Source organism: Oncorhynchus clarkii, chromosome 12 (assembly GCF_045791955.1).
Source record: "Oncorhynchus clarkii lewisi isolate Uvic-CL-2024 chromosome 12, UVic_Ocla_1.0, whole genome shotgun sequence".
NCBI classification, from domain to species: Eukaryota; Metazoa; Chordata; class Actinopteri; order Salmoniformes; family Salmonidae; genus Oncorhynchus; species Oncorhynchus clarkii.
The window spans coordinates 87,007,049-87,025,231 of NC_092158.1; the positions used below are offsets into that span (position 1 = coordinate 87,007,049).

Below are 18,183 nucleotides of genomic sequence, written 5' to 3' on the forward strand. Positions count from 1 at the left end.
ACCACTAGTCTACCTGCCGCCCCTACACTCTAACCACTAGGCTACCTGCCGCCCCTACACACTAACCACTAGGCTACCTGCTGCCCCTACACTCTAACCACTAGGCTACCTGCCGCCCCTACACACTAACCACTAGGCTACCTGCTGCCCCTACACTCTAACCACTAGACTACCTGCCGACCCTACACTCTAACCACTAGACTACCTGCCGCCCCTACACTCTAACCACTAGTCTACCTGCCGCCCCTACACTCTAACAACTAGGCTACACTGCCGCCCCTACACTCTAACAACTAGGCTACCTGCCGCCCCTACACTCTAACCACTAGGCTACACTGCCGCCCCTACACTCTAACAACTAGGCTACCTGCCGCCCCTACACTCTAACCACTAGGCTACCTGCCGCCCCTACACTCTAACCACTAGGCTACGCTGCCGCCCCTACACTCTAACCACTAGGCTACCTGCCGCCCCTACACTCTAACCACTAGGCTACCTGCCGCCCCTACACTCTAACCACTAGACTACCTGCCGCCCCTACACTCTAACCACTAGTCTACCTGCCGCCCCTACACTCTAACCACTAGGCTACCTGCCGCACCTACACTCTAACCACTAGGCTACCTGCCGCCCCTACACTCTAACCACTAGGCTACCTGCCGCCCCTACACTCTAACCACTAGGCTACCTGCCGCCCCTACACTCTAACCACTAGGCTACCTGCCGCCCCTAAACTCTAACCACTAGGCTACCTGCCGCTCCTACACGCTAACCACTAGGCTACCTGCCGCACCTACACTCTAACCACTAGGCTACCTGCCGCCCCTACACTCTAACCACTAGGCTACCTGCCGCCCCTACACTCTAACCACTAGGCTACCTGCCGCCCCTAAACTCTAACCACTAGGCTACCTGCCGCTCCTACACTCTAACCACTAGGCTACCTGCCGCCCCTACACTCTAACCACTAGGCTACCTGCCGCCCCTAAACTCTAACCACTAGGCTACCTGCCGCTCCTACACTCTAACCACTAGGCTACCTGCCGCACCTACACTCTAACCACTAGGCTACCTGCCGCCTCTACACTCTAACCACTAGGCTACCTGCTGCCCCTACACTCTAACCACTAGTCTACCTGCCGCCCCTACACTCTAACAACTAGGCTACACTGCCGCCCCTACACTCTAACCACTAGGCTACCTGCCACCCCTACACTCTAACCACTAGGCTACCTGCCACCCCTACACTCTAACCACTAGACTACCTGCCGCCCCTACACTCTAACCACTAGACTACCTGCCGCCCCTACACTCTAACCACTAGACTACCTGCCGCCCCTACACTCTAACCACTAGGCTACGCTGCCGCCCCTACACTCTAACCACTAGTCTACCTGCCGCCCCTACACTCTAACCACTAGGCTACCTGCCGCCCCTACACACTAACCACTAGTCTACCTGCCGCCCCTACACTCTAACAACTAGGCTACACTGCCGCCCCTACACTCTAACAACTAGGCTACCTGCCGCCCCTACACTCTAACCACTAGGCTACCTGCCGCCCCTACACTCTAACCACTAGGCTACCTGCCGCCCCTACACTCTAACCACTAGGCTACCTGCCGCCCCTACACTCTAACCACTAGGCTACCTGCCGCCCCTAAACTCTAACCACTAGGCTACCTGCCGCTCCTACACTCTAACCACTAGGCTACCTGCCGCACCTACACTCTAACCACTAGGCTACCTGCCGCCCCTACACTCTAACCACTAGGCTACCTGCCGCCCCTACACTCTAACCACTAGGCTACCTGCCGCCCCTACACTCTAACCACTAGGCTACCTGCCGCCCCTAAACTCTAACCACTAGGCTACCTGCCGCTCCTACACGCTAACCACTAGGCTACCTGCCGCACCTACACTCTAACCACTAGGCTACCTGCCGCCCCTACACTCTAACCACTAGGCTACCTGCCGCCCCTACACTCTAACCACTAGGCTACCTGCCGCCCCTAAACTCTAACCACTAGGCTACCTGCCGCACCTACACTCTAACCACTAGGCTACCTGCCGCCCCTACACTCTAACCACTAGGCTACCTGCCGCCCCTACACTCTAACCACTAGGCTACCTGCCGCCCCTACACTCTAACCACTAGGCTACCTGCCGCCCCTAAACTCTAACCACTAGGCTACCTGCCGCTCCTACACGCTAACCACTAGGCTACCTGCCGCACCTACACTCTAACCACTAGGCTACCTGCCGCCCCTACACTCTAACCACTAGGCTACCTGCCGCCCCTACACTCTAACCACTAGGCTACCTGCCGCCCCTAAACTCTAACCACTAGGCTACCTGCCGCTCCTACACTCTAACCACTAGGCTACCTGCCGCACCTACACTCTAACCACTAGGCTACCTGCCGCCCCTACACTCTAACCACTAGGCTACCTGCCGCCCCTACACTCTAACCACTAGGCTACCTGCCGCCCCTAAACTCTAACCACTAGGCTACCTGCCGCTCCTACACTCTAACCACTAGGCTACCTGCCGCACCTACACTCTAACCACTAGGCTACCTGCCGCCCCTACACTCTAACCACTAGGCTACCTGCTGCCCCTACACTCTAACCACTAGTCTACCTGCCGCCCCTACACTCTAACAACTAGGCTACACTGCCGCCCCTACACTCTAACCACTAGGCTACCTGCCACCCCTACACTCTAACCACTAGGCTACCTGCCACCCCTACACTCTAACCACTAGACTACCTGCCGCCCCTACACTCTAACCACTAGACTACCTGCCGCCCCTACACTCTAACCACTAGACTACCTGCCGCCCCTACACTCTAACCACTAGGCTACCTGCCGCCCCTACACTCTAACCACTAGGCTACCTGCCGCCCCTACACTCTAACCACTAGGCTACGCTGCCGCCCCTACACTCTAACCACTAGGCTACTTGCCGCCCCACCACTCTAACCACTAGGCTACTTGCCGCCCCACCACTCTAACCACTAGACTACCTGCCGCCCCTACACTCTAACCACTAGGCTACTTGCCGCCCCTACACTCTAACCACTAGGCTACTTGCCGCCCCTACACTCTAACCACTAGACTACCTGCCATCCCTACACTCTAACCACTAGACTACCTGCCGCCCCTACACTCTAACCAATAGGCTACCTGCCGCCCCTACACTCTAACCACTAGGTTACCTGCCGCCCCTACAATCTAACCACTAGCCTACCTGCCTCCCCTACACTCTAACCACTAGACTACCTGCTGCCCCTACACTCTAACCACTAGGCTACGCTGCCACCCCCTTCTGTGGTATACAGAAGATAGCCCTATTTAGTAACAGACCAAGTCCATATTATGGCAAGAACAGCTCAAATAAGCAAAGAGAAATGACAGTCCATCATTACTTTAAGGCATGAAGGTCAGTCAATCCGTAACAATTCAAGAACATTTTGAGTTTCGTTAAGCGCTATGATGAAACTGGTTCTGATGAGGACCGCCACAGGAAAGGAAGAGCCAGAGTTACCTCTGCTGAAGAGGAGAAGTTCATTAGAGTTAACTGCACCTCAAATTGCAGCCCAAATAAATGCTTCACAGAGTTCAAGTAACAGACACATCTCAACATGAACTGTTCAGAGGAGACTGTGTGAATCAGGCCTTCATGGTCAAATTGCTGCAAAGAAACCACTACTAAAGGACACCAATAAGAGGAAGAGACTTGCTTGGGCCAAGAAATGCGAGCAATGGACATTAGACAGGTGGAAATCTGTCCTTTGGACTAATGAATCAAGCAAACCAGCTTGATTGGTTTGCCTGACTGAATTCACTGTTTGTTGTCATATCCAAAGCCACTGAGTCTACAGTAAGTAGTGTTTCTGTGGAGCATCCTCCATAGAGCCAGAGTGTGGTTCACTCAGAGATCAATGTTATGTCAGGAGAGCGTTTGGTTTGCATGACTGAATTCACCTGTGACACGTACGCATGTTGTCATATCCGATATGGACGGCTAAAACGATGGCAGCGTGAGGGAGAATGATGGCCTGATTATGTCTGGCTGATGCAATGTGATATGTAATTGGCCTACTTTAAACCAAACATTAATTCGGCACACCTGATTTAAGCTTTTATCACTCTTACGTACTTGTAGTATAATTGTATCACCATTTACGTAGTATGATTTTGCTTACAAATCTATGTAGTGCTCAATCAATGAATCAAATTTATTTTTTAAAGCACTTTTTCCATCAGCAGTTGTCACACAGTCCTTTACAGATACCCAGCCTAAACCCCCAAAGAGCAAGCATTACAGATACCTAGCCTAAACCCCCAAAGAGCAAGCATTGCAGATACAGATGCACAGTGGCTTTATGAATGCTCCATGAGGCATTTATGAATGCTCTATGAAGCCTTTATGAATGCTCTATGAAGCCTTTATGAATGCTCCATGAGGCCTTTATGAATGCTCTATGAAGCCTTTATGAATGCTCTATGAAGCCTTTATGAATGCTCTATGAAGCCTTTATGAATGCTCTATGAAGCCTTTATGAATGTTCTATGAAGCCTTTATGAATGCTCTATGAAGCCTTTATGAATGCTCTATGAAGCCTGTACAGCTTGTTGCTTGTTTAAAGTGTGACCTACTGTACACAACATCTTTATACGGTAAAGCAGCTTAGATCATTAAACTCCTCTAGAGGTCATTCAGTTAAACAGTATAGCGGCTTAGATCATTAAACTCCTCTAGAGGTCATTCAGTTAAACAGTATAGCAGCTTAGATCATTAAACTCCTCTAGAGGTCATTCAGTTAAACAGTATAGCAGCTTAGATCATTAAACTCCTCTAGAGGTCATTCCTCTAGAGGTCATTCAGTTAAACAGTATAGCAGCTTAGATCATTAAACTCCTCTAGAGGTCATTCAGTTAAACAGTATAGCAGCTTAGATCATTAAACTCCTTTAGAGGTCATTCCTCTAGAGGTCATTCCTCTAGAGGTCATTCAGTTAAACAGTATAGCAGCTTAGATCATTAAACTCCTCTAGAGGTCATTCAGTTGAACTGTACCAGTATCAAATTAAATCAAAATGAAATGCTTAATTATATTTACTAAATAAACTAAAGTAAATATATATACATTTAAACGAACACAATAAAATAACAATAACGAGGCTACAGGGGGTACAGGTACAGAGTCAGTGTGGAGGTTATATACAGGGGGTACCGGTACAGAGTCAGTGTGGAGGTTATATACAGGGGGTACCGGTACTGTACATAGTCCATCGGTAAATAGCCATTTCACCTACCTCATCCCCTTACTGTTTTTATTTATTTACTTTTCTGCTCTTTTGCACACCAGTATCTCTACCTGCACATGACCATCTGATCATTTATCACTCCAGTATTAATCTGCTAAATTGTAATTATTCGCCTACCTCCTCATGCCTTTTGCACACAATGTATATAGACTCTTTCTTTTTTTTCTACTGTGTTATTGACTTGTTTATTGTTTACTCCATGTGTAACTCTGTGTTGTTGTCTGTTCACACTGCTATGCTTTATCTTGGCCAGGTCGCAGTTGTAAATGAGAACTTGTTCTCAACTGGCCTCCCTGGTTAAATAAAGGTGTTCTCAACTGGCCTACCGGGTTAAATAAAGGTGTTCTCAACTGGCCTACCGGGTTAAATAAAGGTGAAATAAAAAAATTAAAAATAAAACTGAATCAATATGTGGGGGTGGAGGTTAGTCGAGGTCATTTGTACATGTAGGTAGGGGTAAAGTGACTATGCATAGATAATAAAGAGCGAATAGCAGCAGTGTAAAAACAAAGGGGGGGAAGGGTATGTCAATACAAACAGTCCAGGTAGCCATTTGATTAACTGTTCAGCAGTCTTATGGCTTGGGGGTAGAAGCTGTTAGGGAGCGATTTGATGAATTGTTCAGCATTCTTATGGCTTGGGGGTAGAAGCTGTTAGGGAGCCATTTGATGAATTGTTCAGCATTCTTATGGCTTGGGGGTAGAAGCTTTTCAGCAGTCTAATGGCTTGGGGGTAGAAGCTGTTCAGCAGTCTAATGGCTTGGGGGTAGAAGCTGTTCAGCAGTCTAATGGCTTGGGGGTAGAAGCTGTTCAGCAGTCTAATGGCTTGGGGGTAGAAGCTGTTCAGCAGTCTAATGGCTTGGGGGTAGAAGCTGTTCAGCAGTCTAATGGCTTGGGGGTAGAAGCTGTTCAGCAGTCTAATGGCTTGGGGGTAGAAGCTGTTCAGCAGTCTTATGGCTTGGGGGTAGAAGCTGTTCAGCAGTCTTATGGCTTGGGGGTAGAAGTTGTTAAGGAACTTGCCGCTTGCCATGTGGTAGCAGAGAGAAAAGTCTATGACTTGGGTGACTGGAATTGTTTTGGCCTTCCTCTGACACCACCTGGTTTATAGGTCCTGGACGGCAGGGAGCTTGGCCCCAGTGATGTACAGGGCCGTGCGCACAACCCTCTGTAGTGCCTTACGGCCAGATGCCAAACAGTTGCCATACCAGGCCGTGAGGTTGTTGTCATGGCACCACACTGCCAGGGGGCTCTGACCTCCTTTCCTACAGGCTGTTTCATTGATGTCGGTGATCAGGCTTTTGTGTCGTCAGCAAACTTAATGATGGTGTTGGAGTCTTGCTTGGCCATGCAGTTGTGGGTGAACAGGGAGTACAGGAGGGGACTGAGCACGCACCCCTGAGGGGCCCCCGTGTTGAGGATCAGCGTGGCAGATGTGTTGTTGCCTATCTTCACCGCCTGGGGGCAGCCCGTGATGAGTTTTGAGGGCACTATGGTGTTGAACGCTGAGCTGTAGTGAATGAACAGCATTTTCACATAAGTGTTCCTTTTGTCCAGGTGGGAAAGGGCAGTGTGGAGTGCGGTTGAGATTGCGTCATCTGTGGATCTGTTGGAGCGGTATGCGAATTGGAGTGGGTCTAGGGTTTCCGGCATGATGCTGTTGATGTGAGCCATGACCAGCCTTTCAAAGCACTTCATGGCCACCGACGTGAGTGCTACGGGGCGGTAGTCATTTAGCCAAGTTATCCAGACAAACAGAACAGGACAGTGAACAGAATAGCAGACCGTTCTACATCAGGAGTGACAGATCAATAGCTCAGAGTTGATCCTTCATGGCCACCGTCGTGAGTGCTATGGGGCGGTAGTCATTTAGCCAGGTTATCCAGACTAACAGAAGAGCAAACAGTTCTACATCAGGAGTGACAGATCAATAGCTCAGAGTTGTTCCTTCATGGCCACCGTCGTGAGTGCTATGGGGCGGTAGTCATTTAGCCAGGTTATCCAGACTAACAGAAGAGCAGACAGATCAATAACTCATTATCTACTGTAGCCGTAGCCTATGGACAAGACATTCTACCCTATTCCCTATATAGTGGACTACTTTTGACCGAGGCCCATTGTCCTAAATGGTAGCCAATGGGTCCTGGTCGAACGTAGTACACTTGATTGGGAATAGGGTGTAATTTGTGACGCAGAACTGTGTTTGATCCTGTGAGAAGAACAGGGTCATAAATGATAGGCCTGTCTCTATTGATAGACAGACCTATCTCAACCATGTTGACGGGTGCCTTTAGTGTGTTCAAAAAGTATGTGGAAATAGAAGTAGATGTTTCCCTTTGTTTCCATAGATATAGATGTTTCCATAGAAATAGATGTTTCCATAGAAATAGTTGTTTCCATAGAAATAGATGTTTCCATAGAAATAGTTGTTTCCATAGAAATAGATGTTTCCATTTGTTTCCATGGAAGTAGATGTTTCCCTCTGTTTCCATAGATATAGATGTTTCCATAGAAATAGTTGTTTCCATAGAAATAGATGTTTCCATTTGTTTCCATACAAATAGATGTTTCCATTTCCATTAGTCTACAAAATTATATCTAGAATCAGCTTCCTATTTCGCAACAAAGCCTCCTTCACTCATGCTGCCAAACATAACCTTGTAAAACTGACCATCCTACCGATCCTCGACTTCGGCGATGTCATTTACAAAATAGCCTCCAACACTCTACTCAGCAAATTGGATGCAGTCTATCACAGTGCCATCCGTTTTGTCACCAAAGCCCCATATACTACCCACCATTGCGACCTGTATGCTCTCGTAGGCTGGTCCTCGCTACAAATTAGTTGCCGAACCCACAGGTTCCAGGTCATCTATAAGTCTTTGCTAGGTAAAGCCCCGCCTTATCTCAGCTCACTGGTCACCATAGCAACGCCCACCCGTAGCACACGCTCCAGCAGGTATATTTCTCTAGTCACCACCAAAGCCAATTCCTCCTTTGGCCGCCTTTTCCTTCCAGTTCTCTGCTGCCAATGACTGGAACAAATTGCAAAAATCACTGAAGCTGGAGACTCATATCTCCCTCACTAACTTTAAGCATCAGCTGTCAGAGCAGCTTACAGATCATTGCACCTGTACACAGCCCATCCGTAAACCGCCCATCTGTAAATAGCCCATCCAACTCCCTCATCCCCATATTATTGATTTATTTTCTCTCCTTTGCACCCCAGTATCTCTACTTGCACACTCATCTTCTGCACATCTGTCACTCCAGTGTTTACTTGCTACATTGTAATTACTTCACCACTACGGCCTATTTATTGCCTTAACTCCCTTATCTTACCTCATTTGCACACACTGTCTATAGACTTTTCTATTGTATGATTGACTGTTCGCTTGTTTATTCCATGTGTAACTCTGTGTTGTTGTTTTTTGTCGCACTGCTTTACTTTATCTTGGCCAGGTCGCAGTTGTAAATGAGAACTTGTTCTCAACTGGCCTACCTGGTTAAATAAAGGTGAAATAACATACATAATAAAATGGCATCTTGTCGTCTTAGATTCCAAACATGATTGGTTTGGTCCATGTGAACACGTCCACATCGTCTAGATAGTCCAACTCCTGCTACGGCTCTACTTCTCTCACATTTCAAACCTGTTGCCTGAAGACATCTGATATATCCACAGTGTGGTTAGAGATGAGATTAGTCTGTTGTACATGGTGCTCAGTGGTCACATGCCTCTATATAAAGTTACACTTCATGGCCTGACTGTTTTAGAGGCCAAAATATATGATAACAGTTTTTTTCCCGACCACTTTAGTTTACCAGGAACAACTCCTGGCCCTGGGAAGAATTCATGGTCTGGCCCATCAGCCTGACCAATCATTCTGCCTGTACAGCAAGGTGACACATTTAAATCAAACGAAACAGCACCGCCGTCTGGTTGTAGCAGGTATTACACAACGGAAATCGGTTTGTTGTCTTCCTGTTTCTAGATGTGTGTCGCGGTATGAAGTTGATCGCATGCTATTGCACGGTCTATGGACAGTAACGGTTTATCTACATTGTGTCATGTCGTGATTATGCCCGCGGTAAATCACGGATCGCTACATCGACATGGTGTTACATTGTTACTAAAATAACCGGACTTGCGTGTGGTTGGTGCTACAGTTCAAAGGCAACCAACTCACGAGGTAACGTTACTGTCCAGTAGTGCAACAACTTGAAATGATTGTCTGACATTCGCTCACATATTGAGTGAGAGGATGCTGAGAACATGTTTAACAGCTGTCCGCGGTCCTGCGGTCTGCGTGGGTCGGTGTTTCAGCAGTGAAGTGAGTGGTGCAGTTTCCACGTTAGCCGGTTTCTCCTCTCCACGGTTCTCAACGGAGGCTTCACTCTATGTTCACGTGAGTATTAGTAGACTACTAACGTTATATTCAATCAGTTTATCTCTTTCTTCCATTCTGCCTCCCTCTTTCTGCTATCTATCCTTCTCGCAAAGGGCAATGAATGAATGAATGAGATCCGATTTCAACTAACACTTTGTCAATCCGTCACACACACACAGTGGCCATACTGTCTGAGGGGATGCGCCTACTGCAGAGGAGGCTGGTGAGAGGTGCTATAGGAGGATGGGCTCATTATTATGGCTGTAATGGATTCCAGGCTGTATCACAACCGGCTGTGATTGGGAGTCCCATAGGGCGGTGCACAACTGGCCCAGGGTCGTCTGGGTTTGGCCGGTGTAGGCCGTCGTTGTAAATAAGAATTTGTTTCTTAACTGACTTGCCTAGTTAAATAAAAGTTTTAAAAAAAAATGGAATGGTGCCAAACACATGTTAACAACGTATTTGAATCAGTTCCATTGAGTCTCCAGCCAATACAACGAGCCTGTCCTCCTATAGCTCCTCCCACCAGCCTCCTATAGCTCCTCCCACCAGCCTCCAGATGCTCCTACTGTAACAACAAGTACATCCCTGACACTAACCCTGATCCTCTCCTGTTCACAGTGGCCTTACAGTCTGAAGAGATTCTCCTACTGTAACTTCAACAAGTACATCCCTGACACTAACCCTGACCCTCTCCTGTTCACAGTGGCCTTACTGTCTGAAGAGATGCTCCTACTGTAACTTCAACAAGTACATCCCTGACACTAACCCTGACCCTCTCCTGTTCACAGTGGCCTTACTGTCTGAAGAGATGCTCCTACTGTAACTTCAACAAGTACATCCCTGACACTAACCCTGACCCTCTCCTGTTCACAGTGGCCTTACTGTCTGAAGAGATGCTCCTACTGTAACTTCAACAAGTACATCCCTGACACTAACCCTGACCCTCTCCTGTTCACAGTGGCCTTACTGTCTGAAGAGATGCTCCTACTGTAACTTCAACAAGTACATCCCTCGCTCTGACAACCAGGATGTCATGTTGGAGTGTCTCCAGCAGGAGACGGAGACCTTACTAAAGCTCAGCCAGGTGTCCCGGTAGGTTTACCGTCTAAATTCAACCCTCCTCTGTGGGCCATCGCCTTTAGCTTTAGTGTCTCCATGGGAACATCTGAAATGGCACACTATTCCCTAAACAGTGCACTATTTCCAGAGTGCCTGAGGCTGACTATGGAGGGAACAGGGGGCCATTTTCAGACTGCTCCTCCACCTCCTGGAGTTCAACTCAAGGCTGACTATGGAGGGAACAGGGGGCCATTTTCAGACTGCTCCTCCCCCTCCTGGAGTTCAACTCAAGGCTGACTATGGAGGGAACAGGGGGCCATTTTCAGACTGCTCCTCCCCCTCCTGGAGTTCAACTCAAGGCTGACTATGGAGGGAACAGGGGGCCATTTTCAGACTGCTCCTCCACCTCCTGGAGTTCAACTCAAGGCTGACTATGGAGGGAACAGGGGGCCATTTTCAGACTGCTCCTCCACCTCCTGGAGTTCAACTCAAGGCTGACTATGGAGGGAACAGGGGGCCATTTTCAGACTGCTCCTCCCCCTCCTGGAGTTCAACTCAAGACTGACTATGGAGGGAACAGGGGGGCATTTTCAGACTGCTCCTCCCCCTCCTGGAGTTCAACTCAAGGCTGACTATGGAGGGAACAGGGGGCCATTTTCAGACTGCTCCTCCCCCTCCTGGAGTTCAACTCAAGACTGACTATGGAGGGAACAGGGGGCCATTTTCAGACTGCTCCTCCCCCTCCTGGAGTTCAACTCAAGGCTGACTATGGAGGGAACAGGGGGCCATTTTCAGACTGCTCCTCCACCTCCTGGAGTTCAACTCAAGGCTGACTATGGAGGGAACAGGGGGCCATTTTCAGACTGCTCCTCCACCTCCTGGAGTTCAATTCAAGACTGACTATGGAGGGAACAGGGGGCCATTTTCAGACTGCTCCTCCACCTCCTGGAGTTCAACTCAAGGCTGACTATGGAGGGAACAGGGGGCCATTTTCAGACTGCTCCTCCCCCTCCTGGAGTTCAACTCAAGGCTGACTATGGAGGGAACAGGGGGCCATTTTCAGACTGCTCCTCCACCTCCTGGAGTTCAACTCAAGGCTGACTATGGAGGGAACAGGGGGCCATTTTCAGACTGCTCCTCCACCTCCTGGAGTTCAACTCAAGACTGACTATGGAGGGAACAGGGGGCCATTTTCAGACTGCTCCTCCCCCTCCTGGAGTTCAATTCAAGACAATAGTCTTTGCACTTTTCTTCTTTCTATTTTAACATCTCTGTCTCTCTCTCTCTCTCTCTCTCTCTCTCTCTCTCTCTCTCTCTCCCTTTCCTTCCCTCTCTCTCTCTCTCTCTCTCTCTCTCTCTCTCTCTCTCTCTCTCTCTCTCTCCATGTCTCCCTCCCTCCCTCTCTGTCTCCCTCTCTGTCTCTCTCTCTCTGTCTCTCTCTCTCTCTCTCTCTCTCTCTCTCTCTCTCTCTCTCTCTCTCTCTCTCTCTCTCCCTTTCCTTCCTCTCTCTCTCTCTCTCTCTCTCTCTCTCTCTCTCTCTCTCTCTCTCTCTCTCCCTTTCCTTCCTCTCTCTCTCTCTCTCTCTCTCTCTCTCCATGTCTCCCTCCCTCCCTCTCTGTCTCCCTCTCTGTCTCTCTCTCTCTCTGTCTCCCTCTCTGTCTCTCTCTCTCTCTCACTCTCTCTCTCTCTCTCTCTCTCTCTCTCTCTCTCTCTCTCTCTCTCCATGTCTCCCTCCCTCCCTCTCTGTCTCCCTCTCTGTCTCTCTCTCTCTCTCTCTCTCTCCGTCTCTCTCTCTCTCTCTCCGTCTCTCTCTCTCTCTCCCTGTCTCTCTCCCTGTCTCTCTCCCTGTCTCTCTCCCTGTCTCTCTCTCTCTCTCTCTCTCTCTCTCTCTCTCCCTCTCTCTCTCTCATCTTCAGGATCACCTCTGTGTTTTTTGGAGGCGGGACTCCCAGCCTGGCCCGCCCCTCCACTATCGCTGCGGTCCTTGAGACGGTTGCCAGGCACGCTGGACTATCAGAGGAGGCGGAGGTCACTCTGGAGGTCAACCCCACCCCCGTAGGAAGCTCTAAGTTGGAGGACTTCCTCCATGCTGGCGTCAACCGTTTTTCCATCGGGGTGCAGGTGAGATTAAGGCTGGTGTTCAGTCAGTTGCACACAGTAGATTTCCAGAAAGCGTTCTCAGTGGAAGTAGAAGTACGTCCTACTACTGTACATCCCCCTGGGCTATAAGAGTAATGGGAACGGTTAGGTGGAGACGAGCAACCCTTTCCCATAAAACCTTTTCTGCTACGGAAACTGAAACAACAGAAAACATTATTACTGGTGGAAAGGGAGGAAGGAGAGGAGGAGTCCCTGGAGGATAAGAGTGTGATGCAACACATGTAGTCACTGATCACTAGCTTTGTTCTGAACAGTCAGTCACTGATCACTAGCTTTGTTCTGAACAGTCAGTCACTGATCACTAGCTTTGTTCTGAACAGTCAGTCACTGATCACTAGCTCTGTTCTGAACAGTCAGTCACTGATCACTAGCTTTGTTCTGAGAATCAATTGTCCTTTTCCTATGTGGAGCTGGTCAGGGAGCTGGTTGGGGAGCAGGTCAGGGAGCAGGTCAGGGGGCTGGTTGGGGAGCAGGTCAGGGGGCTGGTCAGGGAGCTGGTTGGGGAGCAGGTCAGGGGGCTGGTTGGGGAGCAGGTCGGGGAGCTGAAGGAGACACTAACATGTCTCATATGTCTGCTTCTTTTCAAACAGTCTCTCCGGGACGATGACCTGAAGGTTCTGGGGAGAGACCATAACTCCCAGCATGCTTTGCAGACCGTAGCGGAGGCTCGGAGGCTCTGCCCGGGGAGGGTGTCTGTCGACGTCATGTTCGGACGCCCTGGTCAGAGCATTGCATCCTGGGAATTGGAGTTGGATGAGCTGCTGTCTGTGTGTGATGACCACGTCTCCCTGTACCAGCTGACCCTGGAGAGAGGCATGTCTTTTCTTCCCAACACTGATAGTTTTTGTGCGTGGGTATTTAGAAGTTGAATTGACAGGTACAGATGAGATGGGGGAGATGGAGGAGAGGACTACAGGAGAGACAGTAGCAGGAACACCACCACTACACCGCCCCCAGCAGACTGAATTTCCAGACATTTTGAAGGTTTTAGTTGCAGTGACTGTGATATGTGGTTGTTTCTACTTACTGTAGTTTAATTAGTAGCTGTAGTGATTGACAGGTAATAGGTATCCAAATGAATATATGACCTGACTGTAAGTCACTCTGGATCAGAGATTCTGCTGCTAAATGACTCCAATGTTAACATGACAACTGCAGGCACACAGCTGTTCAGACAGGTCCAGAAAGGCCAACTGAGCGTGCCCAGTGATGACATCACAGCTGTCATGTATGACTCTGCCAGAAGGATTCTTCAGAAGAGAGGCTATCTGCAGTACGAGGTGTCCAACTTTGCCAGAAATGTAAGTTCTACTCTCTTTCTCTGTGTGTGGGTGTGTGTCCTTGTGTCTGTCCTACCACTGTGCTATAGTAGAATTGAATTTAGTAGAAAACCCTGCAGTAGAAATACATTGAGTAGAAAACCCTCCTGTAGAAATACATTGAGTAGAAAACCCTGCTGTAGAAATACATTGAGTAGAAAACCCTGCTGTAGAAATACATTGAGTAGAAAACCCTGCTGTAGAAATACATTGAGTAGAAAACCCTCCTGTAGAAATACATTGAGTAGAAAACCCTGCTGTAGAAATACATTGAGTAGAAAACCCTGCTGTAGAAATACATTGAGTAGAAAACCCTGCAGTAGAAATACATTGAGTAGAAAACCCTGCTGTAGAAATACATTTAGTAGAAAACCCTGCAGTAGAAATACATTGAGTAGAAAACCCTCCTGTAGAAATACATTGAGTAGAAAACCCTGCAGTAGAAATACATTGAGTAGAAAACCCTCCTGTAGAAATACATTGAGTAGAAAACCCTGCTGTAGAAATACATTGAGTAGAAAACCCTGCTGTAGAAATACATTGAGTAGAAAACCCTGCTGTAGAAATACATTGAGTAGAAAACCCTGCTGTAGAAATACATTGAGTAGAAAACCCTGCTGTAGAAATACATTGAGTAGAAAACCCTGCTGTAGAAATACATTGAGTAGAAAACCCTGCTGTAGAAATACATTGAGTAGAAAACCCTGCTGTAGAAATACATTGAGTAGAAAACCCTGCTGTAGAAATACATTGAGTAGAAAACCCTGCTGTAGAAATACATTGAGTAGAAAACCCTGCTGTAGAAATACATTGAGTAGAAAACCCTGCTGTAGAAATACATTGAGTAGAAAACCCTGCTGTAGAAATACATTGAGTAGAAAACCCTGCTGTAGAAATACATTGAGTAGAAAACCCTGCTGTAGAAATACATTGAGTAGAAAACCCTGCAGTAGAAACACCAGGCTATTCTCTGTGCTGTATTGGTTGTCATATCTATTGAATATGAATATTACCTGCTTACAGTCAACACACACCTGTAATATACCTTGTGTATTTTCTGTCTGTTTTGAAGGATGCCATCAGTCAACACACATCTGTAATATACCTTGTGTATTTTCTGTCTGTTTTGAAGGGTGCCATCAGCCAACACACATCTGTAATATACCTTGTGTATTTTCTGTCTGTTTTGAAGGGTGCCATCAGCCAACACACATCTGTAATATACCTTGTGTATTTTCTGTCTGTTTTGAAGGATGCCATCAGCCAACACAATATGAGCTACTGGAAGGCCAGTCAGTACCTTGGAGTGGGCCCAGGTGAGTTAATAGTGCTTTATGAATGCTATATAACACCTTTATGAATACTCTATAAAGACTTTATGAATGCTCTATAAAAACTTTATGAATGCTCTATAAAGACTTTCTGAATGCTCTATAAAGATTTTCTGAATGCTCTGTAACACCATTATGAATGATCTATAAAGACTTTATGAATGCTCTATAAAGACTTTCTGAATGCTCTAACACCGTTATGAATGCTCTATAAAGACTTTCTGAATGCTCTGTAACACCATTATGAATGCTCTATAAAGACTATGAATGCTCTGTAACACCATTATGAATGCTCTATAAAGACTTTATGAATGCTCTGTAAAGACTATGAATGCTCTGTAAAGACTTTATGAATGCTCTATAAAGACTTTATGAATGCTCTGTAAAGACTATGAATGCTCTGTAAAGACTTTATGAATGCTCTATAAAGACTTTATGAATGCTCTGTAAAGACTATGAATGCTCTGTAAAGACTTTATGAATGCTCTATAAAGACTTTATGAATGCTCCGTAAAGACTTTATGAATGCTCTATAAAGCCTTTATCTGTGGTTGTTTATTTGAAGTGGGACTCTTCTGTCTGCCAGGTGCCCATGGTCGCTTCGTCCCCCGTGGAGAGGGGGATGTGTGTCGAGAGGCCCGTACCCAGACTCTGGAGCCTGATGTCTGGTTGAGAGAGGTGCAGCAGAGGAGTCACGGGACTCGACGCAGGATACCCCTCACCCACCTGGCACTGTGAGTCCACTTCTTTCCGCTTCAGGCTGTTTACCTGCAGAATTCACACCGTGCTACTCATTAAAGGGATAGTCCACTTCAGAATAAAACTCCTGTCAATTTGTTAATAATCTAGGATCTCTGAGTGGGTAAGATAACTATTTTCACCATTGATTTGACTTCTAAGTGGTCCGTCTGTGCAAACAGAAAATCGTGTCGTGCCACGTCATCGCGATAAGGTTCTCGTCACTGTCAATAGGGGAATAACAAACCTATCACATTTCATAACGCTTTTTAAAAAAATCAGTAAGTGCACTCCCCATATCAGCCAATAGAAGGTGTGGACAGACGGGTTGACTGTGAGTCAGCTGATCTACTGTCTGCTCTTTAGACTGTGTTCACCTGCAGAGTTCATTCGGTGCTGACCTACATCCAATAATACTCCAGACTCACTCATAGCATGGGATTCTACGCTACAGAAACAGGAAATCCTGCCCTATGGGCCGTTCTGCCTCGGACAGGGCTTCCTGTCTCGCAGCATGGCAGATGATATACTGTAGCAACCTGTTAACTTTATTCATCTGATTGCAGATTGGAGGAAGTGTTGGTCATGGGACTGCGTTTGATTGACGGCATCACTCACCAGGTAATCTAGTTTAACCCAGAATACTGACGGCATCACTCACCAGGTAATCTAGTTTAACCCAGAATACTGACGGCATCACTCACCAGGTAATCTAGATTAACCCAGAATACTGACGGCATCACTCACCAGGTAATCTAGATTAACCCACAATACTGACGGCATCACTCACCAGGTAATCTAGATTAACCCAGAATACTGATGGCATCACTCACCAGGTAATCTAGGCTAACCCAGAATACTGATGGCATCACTCACCAGGTAATCTAGGCTAAACCCAGAATACTGATGGCATCATTCACCAGGTAATCTCGGTTAACCCAGAATACTGACGGCATCACTCACCAGGTAATCTTGGTTAACCCAGAATACTGACGGTATCACTCACCAGGTAATCTAGGCTAACCTAGAATACTGACGGCATCACTCACCAGGTAATCTAGGCTAACCCAGAATACTGATGGCATCACTCACCAGGTAATCTAGGCTAAACCCAGAATACTGATGGCATCATTCACCAGGTAATCTCGGTTAACCCAGAATACTGATGGCATCACTCACCAGGTAATCTAGGCTAACCTAGAATACTGACGGCATCACTCACCAGGTAATCTAGGCTAACCCAGAATACTGACGGCATCACTCACCAGGTAATCTAGGCTAACCCAGAATACTGACGGCATCACTCACCAGGTAATCTAGGCTAACCCACAATACTGATAGCATCACTCACCAGGTAATCTAGTTTAACCCAGAATACTGACGGCATCACTCACCAGGTAATCTTGGTTAACCCAGAATACTGACGGCATCACTCACCAGGTAATCTAGGCTAACCTAGAATACTGACGGCATCACTCACCAGGTAATCTAGGCTAACCCAGAATACTGATGGCATCACTCACCAGGTAATCTAGGCTAACCCAGAATACTGACGGCATCACTCACCAGGTAATCTAGTTTAACCCAGAATACTGACGGCATCACTCACCAGGTAATCTTGGTTAACCCAGAATACTGACGGCATCACTCACCAGGTAATCTAGGCTAACCCAGAATACTGACGGCATCACTCACCAGGTAATCTAGGCTAACTCAGAACCAAAAGTCTCACATCATTTGGTCAGATTATGTTTACATTGTCTGTCCACATACTATACAGTATATATATACACACTATATGCTATACCAAGATGAGGTTTCAGCTGTTTCTAGATTCATTGTTTGCATCA

At 47.4% G+C, this 18,183-nt stretch overlaps 1 protein-coding gene across 1 annotated transcript in view; it reads left to right on the plus strand.

The window, feature by feature from the left end:
- Positions 1 to 9,597: 9,597 nt before the first annotated feature.
- Positions 9,598 to 18,183, plus strand: part of LOC139422335 (radical S-adenosyl methionine domain-containing protein 1, mitochondrial-like) — an 11,075-nt gene continuing 2,489 nt past the window's right edge. The window contains exons 1-8 of the mRNA XM_071173534.1: positions 9,598 to 9,741; positions 10,685 to 10,818; positions 12,702 to 12,906; positions 13,536 to 13,758; positions 14,104 to 14,246; positions 15,517 to 15,580; positions 16,182 to 16,329; positions 16,900 to 16,954. Coding sequence (XP_071029635.1) covers positions 9,598 to 9,741; positions 10,685 to 10,818; positions 12,702 to 12,906; positions 13,536 to 13,758; positions 14,104 to 14,246; positions 15,517 to 15,580; positions 16,182 to 16,329; positions 16,900 to 16,954 — 1,116 coding nt within the window. The remainder of the gene's footprint in view (positions 9,742 to 10,684; positions 10,819 to 12,701; positions 12,907 to 13,535; positions 13,759 to 14,103; positions 14,247 to 15,516; positions 15,581 to 16,181; positions 16,330 to 16,899; positions 16,955 to 18,183) is intronic.